This window comes from Paecilomyces variotii (genome assembly GCF_004022145.1).
Source record: "Paecilomyces variotii strain CBS 101075 chromosome Unknown C8Q69scaffold_10, whole genome shotgun sequence".
NCBI lineage: Eukaryota > Fungi > Ascomycota > Eurotiomycetes > Eurotiales > Thermoascaceae > Paecilomyces > Paecilomyces variotii.
In genome coordinates, this window is record NW_021167149.1 from 180,663 (window position 1) to 204,664 (window position 24,002).

Consider the following 24,002-nt stretch of genomic DNA (forward strand, 5'->3'; position numbering starts at 1 on the left):
ATCGCGCAAGCTCCAGAGCTGACATGCGGAGCTTTCTATGCGTACATTTTTTGGTCAATGCAAATCACAAAGAGTTCAGCACTAAAAGTCCGTCTAATTAAGTAGTAGCCATGAAAGATGGAGCTGTGGTGGAAAAGGAGGGGCCGATGGACCGCGGCGATCGAGCTGAGACAGACTCCGGATCCGACCAAAGAACGTCATTTGGGATACTTCATTCATTTATGCGATAAGCAGCATCCCCAGGTCAATTCCCCCCGCATTTTGCATGGAAATAACAACTATTAGGTTATGTACAGTAACAAAGCAAGATATACGCCTCATACCATGAAAAACATCCGTAAGAAATTACCCCAATCGCAATCCCAAAAAGATCGTTCCTTCCAGCGGGGTATCGTAATACGGCTCGATCTCCCGGAACCCGAATGAATGATATAACCTCCTCGCAGCCTCCATCTTCGGAAGTGTATCCAGTCTTATTTCACTGTATCCCAAACTCCTCGCAGTCTCGATGATCACCTTGACTAGCTCTTTGCCCAGCCCACGACCTCGACCCAGCGGGCTGACGTAGAGACGTTTCATTTCGCAGATACCAGCAGGTCGGTTGTTGCCTCCTTGTGCGCCAGCTCCGGGTAGGGGTCGCAGCGCAATACAGCCCAGAGGTGTCTCTGTTTGAGTGTCTCGCGCGAGGAGTAGTTCGCCTGTTGGAGGAGCATATTTTCCAGGCATTGAGGCCATTTCTGTTTCAAAGTCCTGGAAGCTGAGATCGAGATCGAGCCAGTCGACATAGGCGGTGAAGAGAGCTTTGGTTGCTTCGAGATCTGTGGTTGTTCGGACGGGAGTGATTGTGGTGTTGGATCTTTGGCTGGTCATTGTGGAATTGGTCGTGGATGGTTACTATATTGTTATGCTGTGACCGTCACGAGCGTAGATTCTGTCGTCTATGTTTCGCGTAAAGGAAAATGTGATATACTATAAGAGTACTTAAATGACAATAGAAGCGGAGGAACCAGACTGAAGGAGAATATAGAATTGTGTCGGTGACAATGGCCTTAGATCGATTGTTATAGAAGGTAGTCAAATATGTTAAGAATGTCCAATGGGAAAGACTTCGTGACTCACGCGACGTCAAAACGTCTCCATCAACAGATGAATCCGACATCGGATATCACTCAAAAAGGTAAATATACACACAGTCTTCCATACTTATCCTGGAGTAAGAGGATCAACTTGATTTATCTGACGTAGTGGTCGTTCGCGATCGCTGTCCGCATCTTAATGCAATCAATATATGCTGCGGGCACTAGATCCACAAACCTCTACTGCACTAGGGTGTCGTTGTGGACTATCATAACCATAATATCATTTTTATTCTTGTTAGGGTATTCTGTGAGCTATTTTCTTCTCTTCAACAGCTATAGCACAACGCGGTCGACCAATAGAGATCATCTCGCAGACGCCATAAAACCGTGTCCCATACCTGCTGTCTGCATTCTGCCCCAGGCAATGCATCGATTCTATTCCTTTTTTTACAAGAGAACAACACCCACGCCTCCTCGCTTCTTATCATCCGGAAGGTTCCTTTCGTTAACACCACCCGGAACCGGGGAGGTGCGGTAGTTGAAGAGGTAATAATGAAGCTGTCCGTCACCAGCGCCGAACTTGAGCTGCTCAAGGAAGAGAGGGTTGTCGTGGATAGTGAGAGCGTTGAACACGTCGAAATGAGCCTGCGTGCTATGTCAGTATTTTATTCGATGGACCGGAACCTTTTCTCGGTGCGGACTTACTCTCTTAGCAAGAATAAGCGCATCATTGATGAGAGTCAGTAGCCGCTCCTTGAGGACCTTATCGTCATCCTTGAATGCTGCCTCCGTTGCGTAGTAGTATAGGTATGCCGCTCGGACCTCCTTATGCTTCGGGTTCTGAATAACCGAAGAAGGCAGAGAGTAGAACGAGACAAAATCGGTAATCTTATGCGTCTCTGGGTCTTCTGCGACGTACGACCAGACAACCTGCTCCTTGTCTGCCTCTTCTTTGTGCACCAACCAATGTTCAATCTCATCTTTCGAGTAGGCCTGGTTCAGTTGGAAACGTTTCAAGTAGCGTTCCAGGAGGTCGTGAACATCATCGACATCCTTGAGCTCCATTGGCCGGATTCCCGGAGTCGATGTTTCGCTGGGGAGGTGGTTCTTCGTGATTTGACGAGCCTTGGTCGAGCCATGAGGAAGGGGAGAGAACCCAACTTCATATAGCTTCAGCCAGTCCAACGGGCGGTGGTAGTATCTGCACGAAGCTACAGGTTTAGGGAGGACGACACCACCGGTGTAAATGGCCTGGTAGACGCCATTCAGATAACAGCGACGGGTAATCTCTTTGATAAGCACTGGGGTCAGGCGCTTTGATCGCAACTTCTTGTGAATGCAGAGAAAGTTGATCTCGCTGACGTGAAGAAGCTGATCACGCACACGGATGTCCGCAGGCACACCGCAAATCGAGGCGACTAGTTTGCGAGACTTCGAGGCGCGGACACCGACATGCCATTCTGGCCTCCATCCTGGGGCCTTCAAGGCCCTGGTTTAACCTATCAGTCATACAGTCCCAACGTGTAAATCAAACGCCCTGAAGGTGACACGTACCAGTCAAGGAAGGATCGCGAATAGTTGAAACGGAACATGGCATTGTCATCCTCCACGTAGTGGTTCGTAAGCAGTTCGTACAGCTCCTGAAGCTCCTTCTCGTCCGTCAAGTCCAACGTAACCCACTCGAAGCCTTCCAGGAGAGGATCAGGCTGCTTGGGCACCTCGTCCGGATTGATGACCTTGATGGGCCCCTCGACCATCTGTCCCTTCTCATCGAACCGCGGCACCGGCTGCGTACTCCAGAACTTGTAGGAAGCCATATCCTTCTGGTTCTTGCCTCCAATCGCCAGGCCCGTCAAGAGTTCCGCGATGTTCATATTGCGCAGAGCCTCGGTTTTCTTCTTCTGGTCCAGCCCCTCCAGTTCACCTTTCAGAGCAGGGTTCTTCTCCAACAAGGACTCCGCCATACCAGACGTAAGCTTCTTGCCTGCTGTCGCCGGACCTTCCTCTGCTCCATCCTTTGATTTCTTTCCGAACAGCTTCTTCTTCTTTGTCTTGTCTGCGGAGTCGTCCTCGGCGGCGGAAGTGGGCTGCGCTTCGTTCTCCGCGACGGAGGAGGGGTCAGCGGACTCGACGTTGCCGGTTTCCTCGGGGGCGGCGGCGGTGGCCTTGCCTTCAATTCCCTTGGATTCGGACATGGCCGCGGTAAGATGTGAAGGAGGGAGAGAAGATTACCGTGGCCTCGATGGGACAGTGTGGTGGATTTTGAAACTCGGGCTTGCTTGACGGTTGCTTCGCTCACAGCCTCAAGCGCCCGCCCCACGTCGAGGCTAAACAATAAGTAGTACCGGCGTTGACTATCCGCCCTATCGTTTAGGATAACCGTTGGACATGCCATGGATATCGCATGCAAGAGTCTTCTTTGGGAAGTAAATGTCCCGGGATATAAGTACTAGACCGTTTAGACTATAATGTCACATCACATCACAGCTATATGTTCACAGCTGCACTTGGAGACTCAGCTTCGACGCCAATTTACAGCGGGTTTGGTTTGATAGAAGAACGAGGAAGCTTCGTGGATGCATATTAGAACGGCCCGCGGACATAGAAAAAGTCTATGATCAATGCTTTTCTCCATCCAAGCCTTAAGTATATCGCTAATCCAAGTGTTGAAACCTCAGTATCCATCCAAGTCAGCTGCCATACAGGAACAAAAGGATATACTAGTCAGCGCTCATGGTCAAATCCATGGCTCAGGAAATAAGAGAACGCCGATATTGCCAACCCCACCCAGCGATGCGTTGAAGCTGTACGCGAAAGAAGAGATGCCAATGCAGAGAACGGTATAAAGTAATTAACGGGTCTAATGTCAACTTGATGAGCACAAGCATAAGGAGCAGTGCCCGATCACTGCGGGCCAGGCTTAGTCTCGACGACATCGAGGAAGCCACCCACAAGATGGAGACTGCCTGTGACCAGAGTCATGACGGCTGATTCTGACTCAGAAACTTGGTGTTGATTTTTCTCGGCCAGATCCCTGACGTACTCGACAGCCTCTTCAATCGTTCCCAGAACTTCAACGGTCGCTGTGGGATCAATCGTCTTCCACGTTTCGGCCAAAGTATTTTGTACACTCAGTTTTTCGATGTCAGCGGAGTTAGTGTTGATACTAACCAAGTCTGGCCGGTATCCAGCATCCTTGTAAGTGACATTAGTACAGAAGATGGCATGGGTGAAAGGCTTCTCAGCGCCCAAAGCCTCAGCAAGAGTCTGGTGTAGAGCCTTGGCCAAGGCCACGCTGTCGCGTGTCTGTTGATTGAAAATGAGCACTCTTGGCTTCTTACTGGCTGCCTCAGTAGAGGAAGAGTGAGCGAGAATCTGTGATGCGAACCACTCTCCCGCTACTCGGATACTCTCCAGGGTATGGCCTCCATCAATATACCACGAGACGTTTTTCTCGTGTCTCGTTTCACATCTCCCTCCTAACTGAGTCTGTTCGAGACCTCTCCGGAACTCATCAGGTAACGGGGCCCTCAATATATCTTCGGGGATGCCTTCAATTCCACGTTTCCTCAAAAACTCCCCAGCCACGGCAACAGCCAGGTTGGCGTTTGTGTATTGGAAGTCACCGGCAAGACCCAGCTTCAACCCGCTCGTCTTGTTCAATTCCGGATGACCCTCTGCAACCCGCAGCTCAACGCCCTTCTCTGCTGCCCTCTCAAACAGCACCTTGAGCGCCGCGTCCGCTTGAGGAACAGTGAAAGCTTTGGCCCCAGGTTTCATGATACCAGCCTTGTGCCAGGCTATTTGCTCAATGGTTGACCCAAGGACGGCGACATGATCAATGCCTAGGCTGGTGATTCCGCTGACGGCTGGCTGCACAATGATGTTTGTGCTATCGTGCTCGCCTCCAATTCCACATTCAATCACGGCAGCATCCACGCCCTCACTCATATACGTGTGGAATGCCATAAGAGTGAGGAAACGGAAATATATCGGTTTAGTCCCTGGTTCCTTAGGGTCTATTCCTGCAGCGCGGGCAGACTCTTCCAGCCGATCCCATGTCTCGAAGAAATATTTCGCAAATTGTTCCTCGGACAGAGGGGTGTTGTTAATCTGAATGCGTTCCCGAGCAAAGCGAAGGTGAGGAGACGTGTAAAGGCCGACCTTGGTGATCTTCGATGATGATCGTGAGGAGGATGGGAGGTATTGGGCAAGAATATAAGAGACGAAAGCCGAGGTTGAACCCTTCCCCTTCGTACCGGCGATATGGATTGGGTTCAGACGATTCAATTCTGCGGGCTATGAATAAGACAATTCGTTTGTCAGTAACAGACATTACTAAACGGTCCCGTTGACAGAGACAAAGGCCGAACGTCTCCCAAAGTAATGGACCACCCACCTCGTAACCTATCTTCCTACACCACTCGATCATCTCCGGAATGGCCTGCTGGTTCATAGCCCGGCCCGACTTTCTGATCGCATCGACAACTGCGAAATTCGACTGCAGCGAATTAAGTGCTGCAATCGCATCCTGAAAGACCGCGCATCAGCCAACCACATTATCAAAAGAACAAGAAACACCGCCATTGCAGTATCCAGAAAGCTAAGAGGTGTTAAAAACAAACCTCGTAACTCCGAGCCATTGCGATGCGACTGGTCGAAAAGAGCCTGGATCGATGAGGTGCTCTGAAAGGAAGATGTTTCCAAAGCCCTTTCATGGGCGTCTGAAGGGTTTATGTTGGAAAAAGTAGTCGTCGTTCCCTGCGCTTTGAGAATCTAGACTGTAGGAGTCATGATGGAATTTAGCGGGGATTTTCCATGCATCGAAAAGCGACAGGTTCCGCCTTCGGAGAGCTTCTTATCGGTTGCCCCACGTGAGCGATAAAGATACTAACTAGTATGTACACCACGGTTTATCCTGCCATCTTGCTTGATTCCAAGGGGCTCCATAGAATGTATTTATATAATTTCCAAGTTCGGAATATAAATACATTCACAAGATTAGACCCATAATAATTGATGTTGAATAATTGTTGAAAACACAAGGTAAACTAGAAGATACCTTTCATCATGCAGCTAGTCCTCCATCCCGGCCTCTTCATCCACCATTGAAAAGAACAAGACAAAAGATCCATTTTCCCATCATCTACTCGCCGCAAAAGCAGCCGCATAAACATCCATATCCCTCACAAAAAACCCACCTCTCTTCGGCTCCCATCCCAAGACCTGCCTCGCGCGGATCGAAGATCCCCTAAAAGTCGTACTCATAGCCTCATTAAACAAATCTCCACCATGCCCAACCAATTCCACCCTCCCCTCGAACCCGAAATACTGAGCCAACGCATCGAAGATATCCTTCATACTTTCCTGACTGGTCACGAGGTCGAAAACAGGATACACGCCCGTTCCGGAAAGCAAGGGTAATTTCTCTATCGCGCGTTCAAACCCCACTGCGGCGTCATCCACATGGACCAAGGCTGGTTTGGATGTTGGATCGAGTGGGATGTGGATCGTTTCGGAGCTTGAATTTTGATTCTGATTCCGTGCAGCTTCGTACAGCGGAGCGATGTAAGGTGTCCAGATGGTATGTTCACGGCCGTAAAGTAGAGCTGGACGAAGGATCATCACGTCTAGGATGTTAGATGAGTTGAGGATGGAATTCTCAAGTGCTACGCGCCAAGCGACGAGAGGAGCTGGAGGTGTGATGGCTTCTGGCCCGACGAGGTCTAGGTCATTAATTCTCTTCTCGGTCGATCCATGAACCCAGGAACCGGAGCAGTAGATGAAGCCCAGTTTAGGACCTTTGATTCCAGTTTTGGTGTAGTTGTCGAGACGCTCCTGGCTGATGGATTTGATGTCTTCGAGGATCTTGTATGTTCCGTCATTGGCGCCGGCGACGTCTACGACGATGTCGATGTGGGCGGAGCGGATGAGAGAGAGGTAGGCAGATGGTTCGTTGATAGGGTCAGGACATAAGACTGGGATGATCTCCTGGGCTGCTAGTTGCTTTGCTTTGGTTGGTGTGCGAGCAACGCCGTAGACGGTGTGTTGACCGTTGCGAACTAGGATATTGGCTAGATTATTGCCTAGGTAGCCTGTGGCTCCGAGAATGAGAACTTTTGTCATGGTGGGATTGAATTGACAATCGGGATAGAGTATAGATATCTTGCTGTGGAATGGTTCGGGTATAGGAACTCGATTTCAATGAAGCTTTTCTTTCATAGTCTTTAGGTACAGTACATATCATGTCTTGTTTTGAAACTACGAATTTCTGTTCTTTTTATATCTTAGTCCTGAGCCAACGGTACATGTCTCAATAACTCCGGACTCGGCGATAATGTGCGGAAGATATGATGATATCCTGGTCCTATAGAGTTGATGTTTCCGAATCTAGTCCAGGTGAGTTACAAGTCAGATGCAAGCTAATGCCAGATTAGGAGAATCTTGCAATGAAGGGGCTGAATAAATAATAAGCACTAGTATGCGTCAGTATCTTCGACTAGTTAGCGTAATCAGTTTTGCAGATATCCTGGGGATGCGGTGACAGTGTCGGGATTACCGAGACTGGACGTTCGCAAAGGCCGACGGGGTTAAGCGGAGTGTCCAGTATGTAGATCACGTCCCAGCCAAAAGCACACGAGATGTGGTTGTATGAAATAAATGTCGGGAAACTAGTTTCGAACAGCTAAGAAATGTATCCTGTCTAAGTACGGATGCGGTACCATTAAACAAACAGTTGAGGAATAGTCATACAGTGCAATCGCTCCAAACATCCCGAAACACGGGGAGCAAGTGGAATCGAGCAAAAGAAGAGAAAAGAAAAGCCTAAAAGGCAGAATAACGCTGTCCGTGGGGGAAATGGTGAAATAAGAGTACGAAAAGTAAGTCTTCACTCGATTCTCTTCTTCCCTTCCTCCATGTAGCCAAGGCGAACATTACTGTATCCGCGTTGGTGCCTCCGTCCTGATAGCAACTTGCCGATGACTGGGTCCGACCGCGCTTGGATCAGAGCATCCTGGTAGCCTTCAGAGGCAGCTGCGGGAGTATTCAACTTTGGCCAGTTGACCTGCAAATTGGCGTCAGCAAAAAGTAGAATGGAAGTGACGGTCCAGGATAACTTACATATAGCATTCCGTGCGCGAGAACGAAGCGCAGGCACCATGCGCCAATGATGATCCAGAAAATGATAAAAAGCCTCAGCGGCCAGGAAGCTGAATCCGGCAATTGTCTTGTGAAAGTAGCCAGCGTGACCATAAAGATACTCGCAGCCAAAACGTAGGGGATGGCTTGGATGATAACAGGTCTACGGTCGACGAAGAGTAACATGCCAGCGAACGTCGAGTCCGGCGGGAGATAGGTGCCCAAGAACACATCGAATGCATCTTGTCTGGGACCGTCCATAAAGTTGTTGCGCACATATCGCGTGATCGAGTTGCTCAAGTCCTGAAGCATACCTGCGCGCGTACGCTGACCCGTTCGGGTGAAGTCAGTCTTCAACGCACCAGTGCCCGAATAAGACTTGGAGACGACGTCGGCATTGTCAGCCCAGATGTTGCGGAACATATCCTCAAATTCCTTATCATCGCTGGCTGACTCTCCGGGTCGAAGAATTCCCACGTCGATCAACTGCCGGGTCACAGCCCAGCGGCCCAGCATGCTCTGAACGACATTTGTGCGGTCTAGACAATCCATGCAGTTTGTTCGCACAACGCTTGTTTGAAGAGAACGGATATCCAACTGCCCGAGTTGATCACCGGGCGTTTCGACACCGCGGAAATAGCCGCCACGGTTCAGTCCATCGATCAGACGGTCCAGTAGAAGCTGAGCCCGATGCCATTGGAGACCTTTTGTTTCATTGTGGAAATCAAAGTAGACGTAGTGCAGACGGTCCATCTCTTGCCTCTTCTCCGCTGGCTCGACAACATGTACCTTTTCGTCAGATATGTTGTCGGTCTCAGTATGCTCCTGGGGTGAAGAAACCAAGACACGGACCATCTGCTCGTAAGCCCGCTTCACTCGCTCTTCTCTTCCTTTTTGATTCACCAGGTTCACGAGATAGTTCTCCCCGTAGATCCTGATTTGTTCGGAAAAGTGCTTCCTGGCAGCATCCACAGCAGTCTCTACCCCTCTGACCTGGAGCTTGGGGGTGTACTTCAGATTGTTAACCTCGGCCCAATAGACCGGCACGCTTCCTCTTGTCTGTACATAGGATAGCACCTGCAAGTCCTGGCCCGCGCCGTCTCCTTTCATGGACTGTCCTCCAGCGAACCCGGACAGACCTCCAGCCGCATCATTCAATATCACCACTTGTTCCGTCTCGTTGTAGTTCGAGACATGGCCCTGTTCATCTATACCGCGCGAGAAGTATCGAGTACCCCCACGATGTCTTGATCGTCTCGTTATGAGAGCAAAGGTAAAGGGGCTCGACTTGACACTGGTTGAGGTAATACGCATCATACCGTACATGACTGGTAAGATGAACGGGTCGACCCCAGGCTGTTGGCCATACCGTATGCCCGCATTGTCATTGGCACCCTGACGGAAATCAATCAAGTCGGACTGGACAAAACGGTTCCAAAAGAATCGGTCGTCTGCTCGTTTCCAGAGGGGGAGACTGAGATCACTCTGCGCCTGTCGCTGGAAGCTGTTGGTGATATCGAGAGAATAGGAGAAGAACAGAGGTCCACTGCGGAGTAGGTCCTTCAGGAGAGTGAGGTAGGTATCTTCATCGATGTCATGCAGTGGTCTTTCTCGGAGGGGTAGGAATTCTGTGGCCACGACCCTGTATACCATGTGGCCCCGCAGCCTTCCCATGGGCTGCGCCTTTGTTATGACAATGATGTATTTATCTGGTTCTGTAAGTCCTACGACACACTATGCAAAGCCACGGGAATTCGCATACCCAGCTTTAGTTTTATGATTCCCAAGATACCAGCGATGCTGGAGACGCGCTTGGCGCCCAGCAGGGTCCCATCGTTCAGACGGATGTCGCCAGTCGGGCGCTCAACAACAAGCGTAGGAGAGTCGGGAGACGAAGGAGAGGTGAAAGCATAATGAGAAGCCGAGGCGTGAAGGTTAATATCACGGAATGGGAGGATGGGACGCGCCATAGTGAGCTGCGGTCCCTTAGATTGTCTGGATCACTGGAGAGCAGACGAAGTAGATGCGTGTTCAACGATCGCTCTGCATGGTAGGACGACAGTTGAACCCGAGCCCCAAGACAACCTGGGGAATAAATCAAACAGATCTGCTTGTGAATGTGGACACGTCGCTGGCCGAGGGTTGACTCCCTGAGCTGGACGATAGATCACTGCCCATTAGTTAGTTAAGTGAGTTAAGTTAGGTTAGTTCATCTTCTTATTACAGCTGCACCGCCCCGCCCAATAATCAACTGCTGTGGCTGGGGCGCTGGACAAGCCGCTCTCCTCCGTCATCTCAGCAGGCGGCCATCGTCGTGCTCCTCTCACTCCATCTGTCCACTAGCACTCAACCTCGCCCTCTCAACGACCCTTCTACAAATCCATAATTACCAGATTCTTCTTCATCTTCCGGGATTCACGATCATGGCTTCTAGAGCGCCTGCGGGAGCCCGTCCCGGTGCGAGGTTCGCCCAGTTCAAGCTGGTCCTGCTCGGTTAGTCCCTCTGGCGTTAACCTGTGATATTACGAGTTCTGGATCACTGACAGGAGTTGCTATGTAGGAGAGTCTGCTGTCGGAAAGGTTAGAGTCGCTGGTACTCGTTTTGCGCCCGCTGTCGATTGCTGACTTGCCACTTCCAGAGTTCACTCGTGTTGAGATTCGTCAAAGTACGTTGAAAGGCGACCCAAGAATATGAAGATCATCAAGGATCCCTGAAGATCGGGGCTAATATGGCTGCAGGATCAATTCGATGACTACCGGGAGTCTACAATCGGCGCCGCTTTCCTTACGCAGACCATCTCACTCGATGAGAGCACAACGGTCAAGTTCGAGATATGGGATACCGCTGGTCAGGAGCGCTACAAGTCGCTAGCGCCGATGTATTACAGAAATGCCAACTGCGCCGTTGTGGTTTATGATATCACGCAAGCCGTACGGACCCAGCGTCTCTCTCTTTCTTGCGCCATCAGAAGCTAACCCGATCGTGATTACAGGCGTCCCTCGACAAGGCCAAGTCATGGGTGAAGGAGCTTCAGCGCCAAGCAAACGAGAACATCGTCATTGCTCTTGCTGGAAACAAGCTTGATCTCGTTACCGATAACCCTGATAAGCGTGCTGTCCCGACCGCAGATGCAGAGGCCTATGCGCGCGAGGCCGGCCTACTTTTCTTCGAGACCTCCGCGAAGACCTCGACGAATGTCCGGGAACTGTTCACCGCTATTGCCAAGAAACTCCCTCTGGACCAGGCAGGACCCCGAAATCTGAGAACGACGCCTCGATCCGGTGTGGACTTGAGACCAGAAGCGCCCGGCACCCAAGCCGCTGGTGCCTGCAATTGTTAGACATATCTTGATGATTGCGCACTCTTGTCCCCCTCGCCTTCCGTATTATCTTTCTCTCTTGCTTGGTCGAGATCCGTTCCAACCGTGAACCTCGAGGGTATTTGCTGCAGGTGACTGAGCTGATGGTATGCTTTTAATGCTGGGTGTGCCGATTGAAATCTGCGCAACGTCCGTTGCGATCGATTACAGTCGACACTGGAAATATTATCTTTGTCTCTTATTCTCATTTCTTGCCTCGTGCTGCCCTCAGTCTGCGTGCCTACCCTGCAAATCGTCATGGCATGGTACGAGTCGCAGCCAGGTATTCATTTCGCATATTATGCTAGACCGTACCCTGCAGGGATCATCATATTACCTATTCGTTGACGTGTTCTATGTCTGTTCTCTCGGCGTCAATTGTTGTTCTTGTGGGTTAAGGTCCATATTACTTGCTCTCTTGCTTTTCTTGTCGACCGTTACAGAAATCCTTCATATCCTCTCTTGATCTAGTTATTCAGCCGCTACGTCCAATCTTTTATGTCCATATTTTCCAAGACGTAACTCTCCGTAGGCGTAGCCCTGTATTTTTAACATGTCTAGCCTATGCTTGGCAGTAGCTTCTACTAGCAACCTAACCATACTAGCGTTCAGCCCTGCAATCACTCTGCGAGGTATTCCGTCCAAACTTGAGACGTAATAGCCAACTATGTCTCCAAAGGCTAGGCCCTCGAAGCCTCCTCAATTACTATTATCTCAAGCTCTCAAGCTCTCAAGACTACCTAAATAACCAACGACCCTTGTAGCACAGGTGATATCCATCTCCCACATAATGTACGTAGTGGAGTGCTCCGTTCCAAGACGTGGATCTAAATTGACTGGCAGATAATACTGACAGAGTTAGAGATTGCGAAAATCTCAATTATTCTCTCAGTCAATAAGTGGGAAACGGTTTATAGTTGAGATTCATGCTCACAACTATTGTGTTCCAGACCCTAGTTACCTGTACAGCGTCCACAGACGGTTATGCAACAGGTTGGTACATACAACACGTGGATTACTGTACGGCAAATAGGATAGTGTTACTGGTAGCTTGCAAAAGGTTATATGAAGAATAGAATAATGAAATGAAATGCATGCGCATCTGCGAGTCTATAATTAAAAAGAAAATGTTAAAAGAAAAAAAAAAAAGAATGATTAAATGATGCATATGCACTCCCCCCCCGGCCTTGATGCTTTTTTCCTGAAAACCCAAATCCCCGACCAACTTTGCCTCCCAATAGGGGGGAACATGAGATCCGAACGCCCCCCCTCCTGTTTCCTGAAAGCTTCGCCACGGTAGTAAACTTTTGTTGTGGAGTCTTGTGTGTCTAGGCGTTGTATAAGAAATTCGATATTCTGTAAAGCCTCGATCAGAGGAAGGATGTGTGGGGCTGGGTGAAAAATTGGTTCGTAGCCTTTCAACGACTGATGTCTCTTTAGGAAATATGAAAGGGGTATATGTTGACGGAAATAGGTCCTCGAAGTTGGTTGTGTATGTACCGCCTTAGAAGGGTGATAACCTTGGCCAATCGATGGCAATAAGCAATGGTTTGTTGTTGTATCTGTTTCTGCGCATCCTCGTTTTAGGATGTCAAGAGCGAACAGAAGAAAGTCTGTACAATAGCAGTGCAGTGATTGGAGGCGGTACCAACTCGTTTTCCTCAGGGCTTTTTTTGTTCGGAAGGTGAGCACATCATGCTGCCAAATATATATTGATGTTTAGACCATGTGGTTCACATTGTGGACCTGGCCGGTTTGGTACGCAACACTCGGGTTTTCAACGCTTTCGTCTCCCACTTCTGCCTCTTTCTGTTGAGCCAGCTTCGCGCCTTGATCAAGACCAACTGGGGAGTTTCTGCCGTAAAGGAACCAAAAGCTCAGACCCGCAGGGATGATTCCTCCGATGATATTGCCGATCGTAACGGGGATAATGCTTTGGTAGATGAATTTGCCGACTCCGAAGTTTGTACCGTAGAACATGCCGATAGGGACCAGATAGTAGTTGGCGATGCAATGCTGATAGCCCATGATGACGAAAGCCCAGACAGGGATCCAGATGGAGTAGATCTTCGAGATGTGGTCGTTACAGGCAGTTGCGAGGTAGCTAGCCAGAGAGACGAACCAGTTGCAGCCGATACCTCTAAGGAAGTTCACCGACCACTGTACGTTGACGCGACCTTCAGCTTGTGTTCCTGCGTACGCCTTTTGTTCATCTGTCTGTAAAGTGTTTGCCCACCAGCAGAAAAAGCCTGCTATGAAGAGGCCTGCTGCCATGTTGCATATATAACCGGTCACCAGGACTCGGAGGGCTCCCAGGATCGAGGTCTTTCGCTGACAGGTCGTGAATGTCATGAAAAACAGACTTGATGTGAACAGTTCGGCATTGGTCAGGATGATGAGAACGAATCCTAGTGGGAAGGTGAACCCAGATATCATCGTCGCCAGAGCGGGATTACTTTCCCGCAGTTGCGGGCTCCCGGACAGGACGAGAAGGTCGACATGTGCTCCGAAACTAATGTAGCAGCCACCGAGGAAGGCTTTCAAGGCCAGACGAAAGAATGGAAGAGCTTCTCTCTCGACGCCTGCTCTTGTGAGAAGGATAGAGGTCTCTTGGGGTGTATACCCGTTAATTCTTTCGAGAGACATGGCGACGACGGAAACAGAATGCAGCTACACAAAGGCGTCCGGGGAGAATTCTGGGGGTATATCATGTTAATAATGTTTGTTTATCCTAGGCCAGACCCTCTATCGCTCTGATGGAATATACACATACCTCTTATTGTTATTGGATAGAAACCACAGAGAGCATCATTGACTGTCTGCTCCGGCGACGATTGATCGATCCCAAAGACTCGGCAAGGACCCTCACTCTTATAAGTCGCCATTTAAGACCATTTTATTCAGCCGCATCCGATTAGGGGTGCATAACACTGAGGAGAGCGTGGCACTAACAGATGGGATCCATCCTTACAACGTTGCGTAATACAGCGGATTCTAACCAACTTAGGTCTGACAGTTCGCTATATTTGCAGCCCCAGACTGAACCAGACTGAAGCTCCAGTCGAAGTTATGACATAACCACTATCATCGTTGTGTTCTTTTGGGTTCGTCGAAGGTTACGACCTATTCCGGTATCGCGGAAGCTCCGGATATCGTAGCACGTACGTATGTAGTTAGATGTCCTAACTGTTGCATACTCCATACTCAAGCGGAGCAGAGACCGACATTGCTAGAGACCGCTCCGAAAGACGGACAATCCCCATGGGTGTTTCACAAGTGCCGTCAAGCTCAGATAGCTTCGACGAAAGACTGACCTCACATGCCCCAAGGAAGTAAGGATAGGCTATCGGTCTGATGAAGGCTGCAGAGGCGTTCAAGCGAGGTTTATCCGCTATTCCCGAATGGCAATTAGGGCTCGGATTCTGTGGAGTCGCGGAGACACGATCGTGAGTTGTAAAGCCGGATCAAGACGAAGGTTTACTCTGTTTTAAGTGTTAGCGTATACCACAAGTCTGATGTTCTGGGGCCGAGGCTTAGTGCTTCCCTCAAGACTGCCACTAGCTATCACATATTCAATCAAAGCCACAAGAGGATCGTCCGTGGGTCCTGGGCAATCTAAGAACTACGTACATGCCAGTATATATATTAATTAAGTACCAGCAACAGTCGACGGAAAAGTCTGAACTCAGCTCCAGGGGTCTGAAGCTCTCAAAAAGACAGCGACAACATTTTATAATATTTAATCCCATTCATCACGCACAGTTTAATGGTAAACTCGGGGAAGTTCTGACTTCTACACGCCACGTCGCATTCCTTCGGCGTACTCGGAGAATGTTCGGGCGGATGAGCGGGTATGGATTTGAATTGATGACGCGACGACTCAAGAAGAATAATATGGGCTCTCGACAGTTATAAATCAATTAATATCTTCTTCATCAGATAGATCGGTTCTTTCTGCCTTCTCGATCGACCCGTGAGACATTTTTTTCGACACGCGCGCGACATTTGTTGGCAGAAATCAATCTGGCACCCGAAATATGGTAACTACCATATGGTAGCCATAGCAGACCAGACCAGCTCGGTTTCACATTCTCCACAGTCCCAGTACCAGTAGATAGTCCTAGTCACTTACTGGGTCCTCGCCGTGGAAGTTGTTGTGTGGAAAAATGAGCATTCCTGAATATCCGAGTAACGGAGTGTTTCTATGTACTACTAGACTCAGGCATAGTTATCAATAGGCCGTGGAAAAAGCAGAACGATCGCACTTGGCTCCGATAGCGGAATTAACTTGTGAAACCGTCTTTTAGACGGCTGTGTTGTATTATTTGTATAGAGATCTCCCTCATCGTCAAAAGTTACCTTCCAGGTCCGGCTTTCGGAGGTAGTATCGATCTTCGAAGGCGTTTACTTAGACTTCATGTTTTCATTTGACCAGGGGGCTATCATGATGAAGATCATCTTAGATAGACCAACCCGAGCTCTCACCACTCCCTCGGGGCACGTAAAGTCGGCTCCCGCTTATGCACCTAAAAAAGGCTTGATCGGACCGAGTCTCATTGTCAATATAGGAGCTGAAAGCCCAAGGGTCCGATTCCGATCCCGATGCGAAGCTTATTATTTATGGAGTATGGAGTATGTACTGGTAGTAGTACTGTAGTATTATTATTATTATTCAGGTACCATAGTCTGTCACTAGCTTATTTTATGACACGGACCATGATAGAAAAGATGAATGCTGAGAGGACAAATAGTTGTACTCTTCTGAGAGATATTCCCCGGGTTCTGGGGCGTCCCATACTGGAGTGGGGGCTCTGTGCGATGTTTCCAGATCAACACGTATGAACGCGTACCAAGCTTCTTTTCGATATGAGGAAGGTATCTTTTGCGGGATTTGTAGAACGGAAGCAGGACGCTGAGTGTCCATTATTAGACCAGCGTATGGTAGATGGTAGGCCCATACATGCATGGGACGTCGTCCAACCCATCGACCGCAGTTTCATGTACTGTACCATAGTAGATAAAGGACTCCCTATTATTGATTAACCAGCATGGGTATAACTATTTTTCCCCAGCCGGTAATTCCGAAGGTTAAGCTTAGTCTTTCTGTAACTATGCCATGTGGCGCGAAATTTGACCAGGTTCATCTCCACATTATCTCGGAGGCTTGTTCGACTTCTCAACCTTTTAGCTCTTCAAAATGACTTGAGTATAAAACGCTTCCCAGACGGATCTCAAGCTATAGAGTTTTTGATATCCAAGAATTATTTATTGCCGAACTATTGACGATATCTGTACAAGTTCTGAAAAAGGAAATCCGGGTATGTCGGCAGAGACGATGGAGTACATTCAAATATTCCCGTTTCTGGATGTTTCATGCGGCACTTACGCTATGATAGCAACTAATCTTTTTATTATTATTTGTGGAGAGAACTGCGTTGCTTACATGGAAAGGGGTGAAATTCATGTTGCGCATTAGATTTGATACTACTCCAGATGTATCTGCGTTTGAACTATCCTTTTTTTTTATGACAAACAGGAAGCCACCATGATCATCTCCTGAAAAGTACTGTACAATGAATCGAAAGCGCCAAATCCATGAAAACAGCCAGTCCCTCTCGCATGGGATCTGAAGAAGCGCTGCATACCGCACTCATCGATTTCACATTCCGTTATTGGGATCGATAGATGGATCCGGTTGTACCGTGGTGTTTGTGATATTTCGAAGGATGCGGTGCATGAGTACTCTCTCTACGGCCGGCCGCTCTGTTAGGAGGACTGGGTGGTCGGTTGGCTTCGGCCTCCTCCTGCCTTCGCTGCTTGTAGTCCATATCGACGGGGTCGTCGCTCCTCACGGTTCCGTAGACCTTCTTTGGTCTGGGTTCTGGTGACTCGATCGGCTTGGATGGCATGTTGTTGGTTTTGGTTATGAGAATTAAGCTGTAGGGGTCGTCTCTCTCCCTCTATGTGTGTGTGTGTGTGCCAAAGGGCTAATTCGTGGGATATTTGCTCAGAAGTATCTCGATCGAGCAACAAAATATCTCAAAAAAATCAGTATCTCCTGGGGAATCAAAGGTCAAAATTAGGGATGGCCGCATTCTCTTATGTTGTGGTTGTTCTTAGGGACATGGCCGTGATGGCGACTTTCCGTGAGCGCATCATGATGCAACGTCTTCCTTCTCGAAATAACGACCATGGATCCATTAACGGCTCAATACTTGGAATCGAGAATGTGTAAACGAATAGGATAGTCTCCCATTTATTTCTGGGATATCTACTCCCCATACCTGGTGTCAATGTTACGCGGGAGCTTTCACAATGACACCAGCTTTGTTATGGATTACCTTATGGCAGAGATAGCAGCCCTACTTTGGCCTTCACGAGCGTCAGGTATATTTCAGGCTGATGCTAATCTATTAGTGTTGTTACCCGAATACCTCCTTGCCTCTGTCGTTGGGCCTTCAAGGGAGACGCTGATTATCAATGCTACTAGACGCTATCCCGATCAGGGACGACATATCGAAATGAGGGGATGAAATCAAGGATATCGTTTTATCATAATCGAGATGAACACACAAAAAGACTCTTCGTTAACATTATGGTTGGCAGGGGCATATTTTTGGAACGGTCAGAATCAAAACGGAAGATAATAACAGTTACGCCTTCACCATCGGCCTCACGTGTTGTTTTTGGATGCCGTTCACATGTGGATGAGCATGGCCATGGCCATGGCTATGACCGATGTGCTCGCTAATGCGGTGTTTTGCAGGCTTTGTGTCATCTGCTCCATGATCGAGTTCGCAAGCTTCTCCTTCGATTTCGAGAGGTGGCCACGCTTCCCAGCCGTCTTCCCACATGTGGCTAAGCTTTTCGTCTTTCTCGTCTCTTGACAGCTTCTCATTCGCCATGACTTCTTCCCATCTGGCCATGTCCTCATCATCGAGTAGGCATTCGTTCAGGAGTGAGGTGATCTTTTCGATATCGATGTTTTCACCGATGAATACGATCTCCTGACGCCGGTCACCCCACGGTCCTTGGAAGTCTCGCTCGATGGACTCGCAGACATCCTTGTCTTCCGGCCAGAAGTCCCGTGGGACTTCCGTAAACCAGGGACCGCCGCAGCCGACGGTCAGCATCCCGCCAGCCTGGCTCCATTCTCCAAACTGATGAGCTCGAGTTGCTAGCCAGAAGAACCCCTTGGAGCGGAGAATTGGACCAAATGCTGGGTGGGCACGCTTATTGGCCAGGATTTGAGCAGGCTCGGGCTGCTCAAAGTCCTCGACCTCGTCTACGTCCATGTCATCCTCCTGTCCTTCGTCATCCTCTTCCATCTGGTCGTCGTCCTCACCTTCTTCGTCGCCGTCCTGTAGTTCATTGTTTTGCAGTAGAATGAACTTGTCGTGTAGAAGGGCAAATATACGACGAGGATGAAACGGCCTTCGAGCAGTATAGACGAAGTTGTTGATCCCATACCTGCAGGAAGATGACGAAGGTTAATACTAGCCTAATAAATCGAGTTCCATGTAGACTTACTCCAAGGTCTCTGGCTTGGGTGCCAATCTCTTCCCGGATCCGGTTTCCCTCACAGTCATCTCATGCAAGCTTCTCAGCCATCCCGCTCCTGAGGCTGCCTTAAGGAAATCGAATTTTCCAGTGTTGACGATCTCCTTTACGTCGATTCTGGAATAACTGGCCTCCAGCACTTTAGCATCAGGGTTCAGTAGCTTAACTAAGTTCCTGATCCTCACACGAGTAGGCTCGTCAATGGTCTCAATCTTGTTGATGACCACGACATCGGCGAACTCGATTTGGTCAATCATCAAATCGGAGATGGTCCGTTCGTCTTCAGGGATTATCTCCTCAGACCCATAACGGTCAGAGAGGAACTCAGTCGTATCAAAGTTGTGAAACAAATTAAAGGAATCAATCACAGTAACGGTTGTGTCCAGTTTTGCCAAGTTGTGTAGACCTCCCATGTTCGCGCTGGGGCCAGCATGTCAGCCCTGGGAGAGTGTAGAAGGTGATTTCAACTTACATTTCAGCGAGGATCTTCTTGCTATCCTCGTCTGTCTCCACGCTGTCATCATCCAGCTCCATCATCGCAGAGCTAAATTCGGCTGTGAACGTCTCTGCCACCTGCATGGGCTCACTGATACCAGTACTCTCGATGACCACATATTCCACTTCTTTCGATCTGGCTAAGCGGGCGAGTTCTGACAGCAGGTCCCCTCTTAGCGTACAACAGATGCATCCATTCTGGAGCTGAATGAGCTTTTCCTTTGTCTGGGAGACCTTGTGATTGGTTATCAGAGCGGCATCGATGTTGAGTCTATGAGGAGTTAGACAAGCTTGAGAGACAGATCGGAAGGGTCAACGGACTTGCTCATGTCATTGACAATGACGGCAATCCTAAGGCCATGATCCGGTGACTTGAGGATATGCTCTAGTAACGTTGTCTTTCCACTTCCCTGTGATAGATATAGAAGTTAACATAACATAAGAGGTATTTCTCATGCCAAGTGAGCTAGCCACTTCGCTTGCAACCTGGTAATAGGGGACAAGAGAAAAAAAGGATTGGTAACAGTACCAGAAAGCCGGAGAGCAATGTGACTGGCATTTGCCTAATCACCGCGCCATCCTTGTTAATCTCGACGCCGTTAGACCCCTGTGCATGGTCCTTTCCCTGAGGAGCATCTGATTTGATGGCCATGATGAAATTCAGAAAAGATCAACACCACTTCAGAATGACTTTCTAGGGCAGAATATGAAAAAAAGACACTGCTAGCAAGGTTGTAACAGGAAAAGAATCAGAAATCGAAAACACAATGTGCGTTTAAGTACCCTGAAAGATTCCTAATCGGGAAACGAGTACAGAATGAGTGCTTAATCATACTGATAGACCAAACGATTCGTACACCTCGCTCCCAAGGTTGATATCCTGTGGAGGATATAGTATACACCAGCAGACCATGTTTGATATACTTGCAAATTGGGGCGTATTGATTGGATGCGACGTCTGCCAGGCTCCAGGACATGGGTCTTTGACCGTCGTTTGGCGGTTCTCCAAGGTACTCGACACGCTGATGATTTTCCCCGTAGGTCCTCATCTTCGGGTAATCAGAAATAGAAGCATTAGCGATGGAGGAAACGTGACTGAATTGTCCCAGATGGAGGGTCGTGTAGCAGTAATTCGTCTTCTAACAGTGAAAGTTCAGTAGAAATTGTGCCCGAGATAAACAATGCTCCTTTTAAGTTCGGTCAAGGTTATGTATGACCTTGGAAAACGCAAAAGACAACCACATACCACATAAGGTCATCATAACCCAAACTTGCCTACATGGAGAAGAAAGACAAGTGTACTAGAGTCACGAAGAATATGCGCGAGGCTGTGCTGAGCAAGCTGTAGTCCGAGGTTCTTCCTGGTTTTTAGGAATCACAAGCCACTTGTTCCTTCAGGAACACATATATATCATAGGAACGACGGTAAGAGAGGATGCGAGGATCCTCATTTGGGGGTTTTTTTTTCACTGAATTGCGCAGTTTGCTATCGATAGCTTAAAGCAGTCGATTTTGATAACGTGGAGACATATATATTTCACAGGAATAGTTGTCTGGATGTTCACACAGAAAGGCAACACGAGGAAGGGAGGAAAGGAAATATCATTGTAGACCTATAGTCTTTAGTGTTCTCCTGGAGATATTGTTAGCTCAATATCTGCTTCATCGATTATTGCTTAGACGACCAGTGCTCCTTTCCAGGTTATGAGGATGAATTAATTGATTATTGGATCAAGAGGAGCCCCTAACCAAGTCCAGAGGTTAGTAAGGCGTAATACGGCAACCCGGAAGACTAACATGGCAGAATGTTGGCACAACGAGATCCACAGCCAGATATATTGCTTTCACCATTGAATTGTCCAACGAGAGAGGCTTTTACTCTGATCAGAATATATTAATTGTAATAGTGCCGCCTCCAGACAAGTTCGAATCGAGTGGCCGTGTGCGTTCGGAGCTGATCCAGCAGGGCTACCTCATCAGGGCCCGCAGGGATCCTCGGAGCGGACCGTAAAAGCATCATCAAATCTCAGTCCGCGTCCTTCTTCAACCTCACCACCGCCCACCACACCTTTCCTCAGCACGACAGTTCAAGGAAGTGCAGCCCGCCATGCTGCGCTCTGCGATCGTCCCGAGCCGGCAGCTGCTCTCGTATCCGGCTCGCCAGCGTGCAGCGACACAATGGCTGCCCAGAGCTGGTGTGAACGGCCGGATCTCCGGCCAGGTATGGGACCATTGCCCTGCAATTGCACAGCGTAAGAGATGCTAACAACTTGGTCGATTGCACAGCGATACTTCGCAGACCCGGCGCACCAGCCGCCTGTCGCCCCGACGCCTGCCACGCCCTCGTCTGACACGACGATTCCTCCAGAGAACGTACCCAAGCTCCCGCCAACCCCGAGTACGCAGGGTCAGAGATCTCCCCCGTCTACAGTACAGCCGCCAGAATCTCCTACTAAGACCCCTGTAGGAAACACTACTCCGCCGCCTCCCCCGCCCCCAGCACGCAAGAAGGGTGGTTTCCGGCGGTTTATCCTGTACCTGATCCTCACTTCCGGACTCGCCTACGGCGGTGGTGTGTGGCTAGCTCTGAAGTCGGACAACTTCCACGATTTCTTCACCGAATACGTCCCCTACGGAGAGGAAGCTGTTCTCTACTTCGAAGAGCGCGATTTCTACCGCCGGTTCCCGAACGCCACGAGACACCCTAACCGTCTGCCTCCTATCGAGAGAGAGCCGGGAAACAAGGTCACCATTCCTAGCAAAAGCGGGCTTTCCTGGAAGGTCTCTGAGCAAGAGGCAGCTGATGCTACAAAGGCTGAAAAGGCTGAGAAGAAGCCTACTATTCAGAAGGCTAAGGAAGATACGGCTGCCAAGAAGCCTGCAACCCAGGAAGCACCGAAGGAGGAGGCTAGAAAACCCGCCGTTTCTTCTGTCTCGACTCTCGAGCTGCTGAATGTGAAGGAGGGCGATGAGCCTATCGTGCAGGAGCTAGTGAAGACCTTCAATGACATTATTACGGTCATCAGTGCTGATGAGGCTGCCGGCAAGTTCTCGGCCCCGATTGAGAAGGCCAAGAACGAGCTGCAGAACATTGGAGAGAAGATTACCGCTCTGAGGACCGATGCCCAGCGTGCGGCCGAAGAACAGATCAAGAAGGCCCACGAGGAGTTTGAAGAATCCGCCAAAGAACTCATCCGCCGCATCGACGAAGCGCGTGCCGCAGAGGCTGCCCAGTACCGTGAGGAATTTGAATCTGAGCGCGAGAAGCTGGCCCATTCTTACCAGGAAAAGCTGAACACCGAGCTTCAACGCGCGCAGGAGGTTTCTGAGCAGCGTCTGCGGAATGAGCTTGTTGAGCAGGCCATCGAGCTCAACCGCAAGTACCTCAATGACGTGAAGGAACTGGTCGAACGGGAGCGTGAGGGTCGTCTGTCTAAGCTCAGTGAACTCACCGCTAGCGTCAACCAGCTGGAGAAGTTGACGACCGACTGGAGCGACGTGATTGACATCAACCTGAAGACCCAGCAGCTCCAGGTGGCTGTTGATGCTGTCCGCTCCGCCCTCGAGCGTCCCGACATGCCCAGACCGTTCGTCCGTGAACTGGTTGCCGTCAAGGAGCTTGCCGCTGATGACCCTGTCGTCTCTGCAGCCATCGCTTCCATCAACCCTACCGCTTACCAGCGTGGTATTCCTTCCTCTGCCCAGATCGTCGACCGCTTCCGCCGTGTCGCCAACGAAGTGCGAAAGGCCAGCCTTCTTCCCGAGAACGCTGGTATCGCCAGCCACGCGGCTAGCTTGGTTCTGAGCAAGGTGATGTTCAAGAAGGAAGGTGTTGCCACCGGTAACGATGTGGAGAGCATCCTTACCCGTACCGAGAACCTCCTGGAGGAGGGTAACCTGGACGCCGCAGCCCGCGAGATGAACTCCCTTCAGGGATGGGCTAAGATTCTGAGCAAGGACTGGCTGGCTGACGTGAGAAGAGTATTGGAAGTGAGACAGGCTCTCGAGGTAAGTCATTCTAGCCACGCATTACCCATCGACGGTGCGTTCTTGGAAATCAACAAGCTAATTCTTATTTCCGCGACAGGTCATTGAGACTGAGGCCCGTCTTCAGTGCTTGAGAGTCGAGTCATAGACCAAGAGCCTGTAGCTCTCTTTTCTCATTTATCCACATATACAGGACTGTACCTATAGCTCCATGTACTTTCTCTTGCCTGACGTAGACCCAATGCCAGATTTTCTTTGTTCTTGTTCAGCTTCGTGTAGTAGCGTCTCATGTCGTCTCCTTTTCTTCCCCGTTGCATCTCAGCGACGCTATATCTGACATTGTAGTGACCGCCTTAATATTGAAGGTCAGCCAGATTAGCTA

General features: G+C 49.4%; 10 protein-coding genes across 10 annotated transcripts; 2 read left to right on the forward strand and 8 right to left on the reverse strand.

Moving 5' to 3' along the window:
- Positions 1-315: 315 nt before the first annotated feature.
- C8Q69DRAFT_60873 (putative GNAT family N-acetyltransferase) lies at positions 316-975 on the reverse strand. Its single transcript, XM_028633829.1, has one exon. It carries the CDS (start codon positions 868-870, stop codon positions 346-348), a length of 525 nt encoding a protein of 174 aa, XP_028482797.1. The 5' UTR covers positions 871-975; the 3' UTR covers positions 316-345.
- A 362-nt stretch (positions 976-1,337) lies between these two features.
- Positions 1,338-3,571, reverse strand: C8Q69DRAFT_60922 (glycylpeptide N-tetradecanoyltransferase). The gene is made up of 3 exons (XM_028633831.1): positions 2,634-3,571; positions 1,785-2,568; positions 1,338-1,724 (listed from the first exon to the last, which is right to left on the reverse strand). The coding sequence occupies exons 1-3, from the start codon at positions 3,272-3,274 to the stop codon at positions 1,527-1,529; spliced, it is 1,623 nt and encodes a 540-aa protein (XP_028482798.1). The 5' UTR covers positions 3,275-3,571; the 3' UTR covers positions 1,338-1,526.
- Positions 3,572-3,954: 383 nt separating this feature from the next.
- Positions 3,955-5,962, reverse strand: C8Q69DRAFT_60914 (Mur ligase). The gene is made up of 3 exons (XM_028633830.1): positions 5,705-5,962; positions 5,479-5,610; positions 3,955-5,378 (listed from the first exon to the last, which is right to left on the reverse strand). Exons 1-3 carry the CDS (start codon positions 5,795-5,797, stop codon positions 3,984-3,986), a joined length of 1,620 nt encoding a protein of 539 aa, XP_028482799.1. The 5' UTR covers positions 5,798-5,962; the 3' UTR covers positions 3,955-3,983.
- A 124-nt stretch (positions 5,963-6,086) lies between these two features.
- C8Q69DRAFT_529749 (hypothetical protein) lies at positions 6,087-7,229 on the reverse strand. Its single transcript, XM_028633703.1, has one exon. The coding sequence runs from the start codon at positions 7,203-7,205 to the stop codon at positions 6,222-6,224; it is 984 nt and encodes a 327-aa protein (XP_028482800.1). The 5' UTR covers positions 7,206-7,229; the 3' UTR covers positions 6,087-6,221.
- Positions 7,230-7,647: 418 nt separating this feature from the next.
- C8Q69DRAFT_60972 (putative phosphoinositide phosphatase) lies at positions 7,648-10,418 on the reverse strand. Its single transcript, XM_028633833.1, has 3 exons — positions 9,982-10,418; positions 8,202-9,928; positions 7,648-8,145 (listed from the first exon to the last, which is right to left on the reverse strand). The coding sequence occupies exons 1-3, from the start codon at positions 10,187-10,189 to the stop codon at positions 7,969-7,971; spliced, it is 2,112 nt and encodes a 703-aa protein (XP_028482801.1). The 5' UTR covers positions 10,190-10,418; the 3' UTR covers positions 7,648-7,968.
- Positions 10,419-10,503: 85 nt separating this feature from the next.
- Positions 10,504-11,805, forward strand: C8Q69DRAFT_60944 (putative rab GTPase Ypt5). The gene is made up of 5 exons (XM_028633832.1): positions 10,504-10,712; positions 10,780-10,799; positions 10,859-10,885; positions 10,959-11,150; positions 11,213-11,805. Exons 1-5 carry the CDS (start codon positions 10,643-10,645, stop codon positions 11,558-11,560), a joined length of 657 nt encoding a protein of 218 aa, XP_028482802.1. The 5' UTR covers positions 10,504-10,642; the 3' UTR covers positions 11,561-11,805.
- A 1,476-nt stretch (positions 11,806-13,281) lies between these two features.
- On the reverse strand, positions 13,282-14,716 carry C8Q69DRAFT_60984 (Formate/nitrite transporter-domain-containing protein). Its single transcript, XM_028633834.1, has one exon. The coding sequence runs from the start codon at positions 14,222-14,224 to the stop codon at positions 13,298-13,300; it is 927 nt and encodes a 308-aa protein (XP_028482803.1). The 5' UTR covers positions 14,225-14,716; the 3' UTR covers positions 13,282-13,297.
- Positions 14,717-17,013: 2,297 nt separating this feature from the next.
- On the reverse strand, positions 17,014-17,645 carry C8Q69DRAFT_475281 (hypothetical protein). The gene has a single exon (XM_028631189.1). It carries the CDS (start codon positions 17,485-17,487, stop codon positions 17,248-17,250), a length of 240 nt encoding a protein of 79 aa, XP_028482804.1. The 5' UTR covers positions 17,488-17,645; the 3' UTR covers positions 17,014-17,247.
- A 586-nt stretch (positions 17,646-18,231) lies between these two features.
- On the reverse strand, positions 18,232-20,285 carry C8Q69DRAFT_446666 (CobW domain-containing protein; the record flags this gene model as incomplete). Its single annotated transcript, XM_028629147.1, has 5 exons — positions 18,232-19,048; positions 19,109-19,558; positions 19,611-19,904; positions 19,955-20,043; positions 20,163-20,285. The coding sequence occupies 5 exons, from the start codon at positions 20,283-20,285 to the stop codon at positions 18,232-18,234; spliced, it is 1,773 nt and encodes a 590-aa protein (XP_028482805.1).
- Positions 20,286-21,740: 1,455 nt separating this feature from the next.
- C8Q69DRAFT_509117 (mitochondrial inner membrane protein Mitofilin) lies at positions 21,741-23,768 on the forward strand (the record flags this gene model as incomplete). Its single annotated transcript, XM_028633060.1, has 3 exons — positions 21,741-21,854; positions 21,920-23,641; positions 23,721-23,768. 3 exons carry the CDS (start codon positions 21,741-21,743, stop codon positions 23,766-23,768), a joined length of 1,884 nt encoding a protein of 627 aa, XP_028482806.1.
- Between the last annotated feature and the right edge of the window lie 234 nt (positions 23,769-24,002).

Excerpts from the sequence above, each read along its gene's own strand:
- C8Q69DRAFT_60984 (XM_028633834.1), bottom strand. The coding sequence starts at position 14,224 with ATGTCTCTCGAAAGAATTAACGGGTATACACCCCAAGAGACCTCTATC.
- C8Q69DRAFT_60922 (XM_028633831.1), bottom strand. The coding sequence starts at position 3,274 with ATGTCCGAATCCAAGGGAATTGAAGGCAAGGCCACCGCCGCCGCCCCC. Across the intron at positions 2,569-2,633 it reads TCGCGATCCTTCCTTGACTG|GGCCTTGAAGGCCCCAGGAT; the intron begins GTACGTGTCACC and ends AGGTTAAACCAG. Across the intron at positions 1,725-1,784 it reads CGCTTATTCTTGCTAAGAGA|GCTCATTTCGACGTGTTCAA; the intron begins GTAAGTCCGCAC and ends CATAGCACGCAG.
- C8Q69DRAFT_529749 (XM_028633703.1), bottom strand. The coding sequence starts at position 7,205 with ATGACAAAAGTTCTCATTCTCGGAGCCACAGGCTACCTAGGCAATAAT.
- C8Q69DRAFT_60914 (XM_028633830.1), bottom strand. The coding sequence starts at position 5,797 with ATGAAAGGGCTTTGGAAACATCTTCCTTTCAGAGCACCTCATCGATCC. Across the intron at positions 5,611-5,704 it reads CAATGGCTCGGAGTTACGAG|GATGCGATTGCAGCACTTAA; the intron begins GTTTGTTTTTAA and ends GCGGTCTTTCAG. Across the intron at positions 5,379-5,478 it reads GTAGGAAGATAGGTTACGAG|CCCGCAGAATTGAATCGTCT; the intron begins GTGGGTGGTCCA and ends TCTTATTCATAG.
- C8Q69DRAFT_475281 (XM_028631189.1), bottom strand. The coding sequence starts at position 17,487 with ATGCCATCCAAGCCGATCGAGTCACCAGAACCCAGACCAAAGAAGGTC.
- C8Q69DRAFT_60873 (XM_028633829.1), bottom strand. The coding sequence starts at position 870 with ATGACCAGCCAAAGATCCAACACCACAATCACTCCCGTCCGAACAACC.
- C8Q69DRAFT_60972 (XM_028633833.1), bottom strand. The coding sequence starts at position 10,189 with ATGGCGCGTCCCATCCTCCCATTCCGTGATATTAACCTTCACGCCTCG. Across the intron at positions 9,929-9,981 it reads AATCATAAAACTAAAGCTGG|ATAAATACATCATTGTCATA; the intron begins GTATGCGAATTC and ends TTACAGAACCAG. Across the intron at positions 8,146-8,201 it reads TCGCGCACGGAATGCTATAT|GTCAACTGGCCAAAGTTGAA; the intron begins GTAAGTTATCCT and ends GCCAATTTGCAG.
- C8Q69DRAFT_60944 (XM_028633832.1), top strand. The coding sequence starts at position 10,643 with ATGGCTTCTAGAGCGCCTGCGGGAGCCCGTCCCGGTGCGAGGTTCGCC. Across the intron at positions 10,886-10,958 it reads TCGTGTTGAGATTCGTCAAA|GATCAATTCGATGACTACCG; the intron begins GTACGTTGAAAG and ends ATATGGCTGCAG. Across the intron at positions 11,151-11,212 it reads TTTATGATATCACGCAAGCC|GCGTCCCTCGACAAGGCCAA; the intron begins GTACGGACCCAG and ends TCGTGATTACAG.